Here is a 4,833-nt window from a genome sequence, read left to right on the forward strand (position 1 = left end):
ATAAGAGGGTTAATAACAGCCAGCTCCAATGTTTTGGGATGTGATCTAACAATAACAATGAGTTAATAATATTGAGAAGAGGTTCTTCTGTTTCAGTTAACAACTCTCGCCGAAATTTAGTGGCTACAGGATCTAATAAACATGTTGTTGGTTTAGATTCAGTGGAAGTTTATTTAACTCTTCCTGTCCTATATTTGTAAAGCACTGCAGTTTATCTTTGGGTGCAATGAATGAAGTACTGGACACTGTAGAATCTAAATTTGTTATTGTATTTCTGATGTCATCTATTTTTAAGTCATTACTGTGAGGGCTTATTTAGATTGGGTGGTTCTGTATTATAGATCAGTGGTGGCGTCTGGTTATTTGTTAATCTAGCCACTGTGCTAAATAAAAACCTTGGATTGTTTTGGTTATTTTCAATGAGTTTGTGGATATGCTCTGCCCTAGCAGTTTTTTGAATCTGTCTTTAGCTGGACATACTGTTTTTCCATGCAATTCTAAAAAAATTCCAAGTCAGTTTCTTTCCATTTGCACTCAAGGTTATGAGTTTCTTTCTTGAGAGTATTATTGTTTTACCATAAGCTCAGTATTTTTTTTTTCTCTAAGCTTTTTCGATGGGGGAAACAGCTTCTAATGTATTAGAGAAAATAGTGCCCATGTTGCCAGTCATTTTTGTCTAGTACATGTATATGTATGGGTATTGTTTTAGGAAATCTGTATATATAGCCTTGGTGGTCTATACACAGTAGCCAGAGCAAGAGATAGGAGAGATCTCTTTTGCATATCTGACAGTGTAACATTAAGCAGAAGTATTTCAAAAGAGTTAAACCTGTATCCTGTTTTCTGAGTAACATTGAGAATATCACTATATATTGTTGCAACACCTCCGCACCGACCAGTCTGACGGGGCTCATGCTTATAACAGTAGTTTGGTGGAGTAGACTCATTTAGACCAAAATAATCAGAAATACTCCAAAACTGTGTGAAAGCCTACCTAGAAGAGTGGGAGCTTTATATTTGCTAAGGTGTATCAACTGCATAATAATGACTGTCAGGGCAACGTCGGTCATGGAGAGCTAACGTCCTGCAGAGTTTTGCCTTAACCTTGATAAAAACTCACCTACCTGTAGTTCTCTGGTAACCCTTAGACTTTGATCAGCTTGTTCAAGTTGTGTTTAATTAGGATTGGAGCAAATCTCTCCAGGACAGTTGTTTGCCAATCCTGATTTATGTAACAAATAAATTATAAAAATAAATGAATACCAAAAAAACAAACAAAAAAACAACAACAAAAAACATTTAAAACAGTTAAAATTACAGTTTCACAAATTGTTCTTTTTTAACTGATTTTTTCTTTTGAGTTTGTAATTTTTTTTTTTTATTATCATTACATTTATTTCATTATTTTATTTAGTAAAAAGTCGATTTGAATTGATTTTTTACTACTATTACTAACAACAACAATAAAACCTATAGGTTTTTGAAAGCAATCATGTGACAACATGCCCCAGTCTCCCACATCCTACATTATTTCCCATTCGTGATAAGACTAGTTGAGGACAAAGCGATTATTTTTTACAAAAAGAAGAGGAGGAGGAAGAAGAAAGGTTTTTGTGTAAATAAATAAAATAAAATAAAATAAAATCCTACATTAGACTACATTAGGCTTAATCTTTTTGGATTTGTATCCATGATCAGATTCGCTCGAATATTTATGGAGGCAGCGGTATAACAGCTGCTGTCTGACGAATCCGGATGCGCTTTCATCAGCAGTCTCCAGTGTCGGCATTGGTCCTCCTTCATCCCGACTCAAAACGAGCAGCAGCAGAGGCACAAACATGTCGGTCTAGAGCTCCAACAGATTATTTATCGTCCTGTTATGCCGGGTTTAGGATGATATGGGTTCGGCGGAAGACGTGACAGCTGTCCGCGGGCATCATGAGGATTTTAACGGTGTCGGGGCTCTTCCTGGCCTTCTGTTCCATCGGGCTCTTGACCATGGCCATCAGCACGGACTACTGGTACGAAACAGATGCGCGGAATCACCGGGACCGATGCAAAAAATACGCCAGCAAGAGAAATGACCCAGGATACATATATATCTCCAACCAAAACCTTCCACTCCGGATGCGATCAAAAGCAGCTGGTGCGAGTCAGCCCGAACCCGGAGCTCTTCTGCGGGAATCCCCGCACCCTGAGCCCGTCACGGAATCACGCTGCAGCCGCCACTACAACTCAACCACGACCGGACTGTGGAGGAAATGCCACCGAGAAGGCTTCGATCTGGAGAACGAGAATCTGATTTTTAAAGGTGATGATGCTGAATGGTCCCCATGTGAGCAGTATCCAGATTCCAAGTTGGTGTTTAAAAGCTGTAGTGTGTTTATGTGTCTGTTGAACGTGTAAAGGAGCGTTGAAGAATGTTTGGCGCTATCCAAGGTGCTGATCTTTCACATCAACACCAACCACACACGCTCATGTTCACACATTCATCACATTTCAGATAAAATACAGAAACAGATGGAGCATGTCAGGGCAATGGTATCCATTTGTGGTCTAAGAGACCCCGAGGGCCTTTTATTAAGGGCAAACACACAACCCTCTCTGGTACACTATATTTGTTTCTTTTCCATGTTACTTTCGATTACTCTAATAACAGAAAGCAGAAATAGATTTTAAAAATGATAAAAAAATATATTTTTTTTAATGCACTGATGCTTTTTCACACCTCTAAAACATTTCTGTCTTTAATGTGGTAAATTATACAGTCTTACAGGGCAATGAGATGCGGCTTTTGGGTCTTAGCCAAAGATAAATAGAATTTTTATGACTATGTTTTATTAAAATAAACAGCTTGATTTCTAAGCATTTTCCACACATACATTACTGAAATAAAACATAAATCCAATCAAATTCTAACCGATTTTATGGACCCATAGATGCCAATAAAGAGCCTTATTTTTGTTGACAACAATCACTCTTCTTAATAATACATGTTTATAAAATATAATTTTTTTTTTGATGTTTCTGTGAAATGTGTCTAAATTGCTGCTTGTTATTTCTCCACACAGACTTTCAAACACACGTGTACCATTTAATCTTCACTAAACTGATCTTCACTATTATGACTGGAGTTTTCTGATTGTTTCTATGAATTTTCTCAGGTTTGCTTCAGCGTTGTACGCCGGTGAGATATTACTATTTCTCAGCGAATATCCCACGGAATCTGCCTGTGAACATCACCAAAACTATAAGACAAGACGAATGGCATGCTCTCCGTAAGTCAGATCAGTGCATGTTATATTTACAGAATTGTAACACGTATTATACCTACAGTACAGCTCTTAACATTACCTCTGATGATTGTTTATTAAATAATTTAAAGTTTCACTTTATAATTTATAGTCCACTTTAGACATTCTACTAACTGTAAGTAACTTTGTAACTACATGTCAACTAATTCTTATTAATTAGCAACTACATGTCTACTTACTCTCAGAGTAGACTGTTAGGGTAGGTTTATGGTTAGTATAGATTGAAAATAAGTTAACAAAGAAAGTATTAAAATATATTAGAGTTCCTGTGGCTCAGTGGGATAGCATTGTGTTAGCAGTGCAAAAGGTTGTGGGTTTGATTCCCAGGGAACACAGTAGGTAATAAATGTTAGCCTGAATGTACTATAAGTCACTTTGGATAAAAGCGTCTGCTAAATGCATGCATCTATTTATTTTATTTTATTTATATTAAGCAGACGGTCTACTAATACTCTACTAAGTGCTAGTTGACACGTAGTTGCGAAGTTACTTTCTGTTAGAAGAATGTCCAAAGTGGACTATTGAAATAAAAGTGTTACAGCTATCAGTAACAGTGCACTCTCTGCTTCATTTAACATGTTTTACATTGTTTAAATCCATTTAATCCATTTTCTCTCTAAATTAGTACCTGGTTTTGACTTTGATGGCTATTTATCAGGCCTTCCAGAACACATACGATATTACAATCTTGAAGTGCATAACTCTTCTTATTTAACATACGTACTGCAAAACCCTAAATCTAAAAGTGTTTTATTTTATTAATGATTTAACTCAGATTTTTTTTTTAATTTAATTTATAAATCGAACAATTGACTGACATAATAGGTGACGGATTATATTATGCCATAAAGTCTAAGATACAGAGCAATGAGGAAAAGTTAAATAAAAATACATGTATACATTTTATAGCGCAAAAGACAATACCTAAATTGTCATAAATCTAAAACAACAAATATGATTTATTCACGCAAAGATGGATAAATGACTCCACAATGAATTTGCTAAACTGCACATTATTTCAGTTTATTGAATGCCTGAATTTTTCTTGATTCAAACTCTTATGTTGGTTTTAGCAAGCCTGGCCAGAAAGTTTAAATTAGCTTCAGAAGCTTGAAGATGTTAAATAGTTTAGAGTTTGAAGTGAAATTTTAAAGCCACAGATTCAAGCCAAGTCACATTTATATATAGTGCTTTATACAATACAGATTCTTTCAAAGCATCTTAACAGTAATAATACAGATAAAGACATCAAGTGTTTGGAACCACTGAGTGGTTGCTATATGTTAGTGGAACATGTTTATAGTTAATTATGTATATAATACCTAAAAGACAAGATATACAGAAATAATTACAGATGTTTTTATATGCATGCATGCATGCTCTTTTTTTTGTGACATATCAGGACACAACTGACATGGGTATGACACAGGTATTACAAGGAGAGGGTGACTTATGAGGACATAACCCATGTCCCCATTTTTCTAAACGCCTATAAAACATACAGAATGAGTTTTATTTT

At 35.5% G+C, this 4,833-nt stretch overlaps 1 protein-coding gene across 1 annotated transcript in view; it reads left to right on the top strand.

The window, feature by feature from the left end:
* The first annotated feature begins 1,569 nt into the window (after positions 1-1,569).
* LOC127947149 (transmembrane protein 178B-like) overlaps positions 1,570-4,833 on the top strand; it is a 7,255-nt gene continuing 3,991 nt past the window's right edge. The window contains exons 1-2 of the mRNA XM_052544147.1: positions 1,570-2,311; positions 3,165-3,278. Of these exons, the coding sequence (XP_052400107.1) occupies positions 1,939-2,311; positions 3,165-3,278 (487 nt within the window). The 5' untranslated portion in view covers positions 1,570-1,938. The remainder of the gene's footprint in view (positions 2,312-3,164; positions 3,279-4,833) is intronic.

This window comes from Carassius gibelio, chromosome A25 (genome assembly GCF_023724105.1).
Source record: "Carassius gibelio isolate Cgi1373 ecotype wild population from Czech Republic chromosome A25, carGib1.2-hapl.c, whole genome shotgun sequence".
Taxonomy (NCBI): domain Eukaryota; kingdom Metazoa; phylum Chordata; class Actinopteri; order Cypriniformes; family Cyprinidae; genus Carassius; species Carassius gibelio.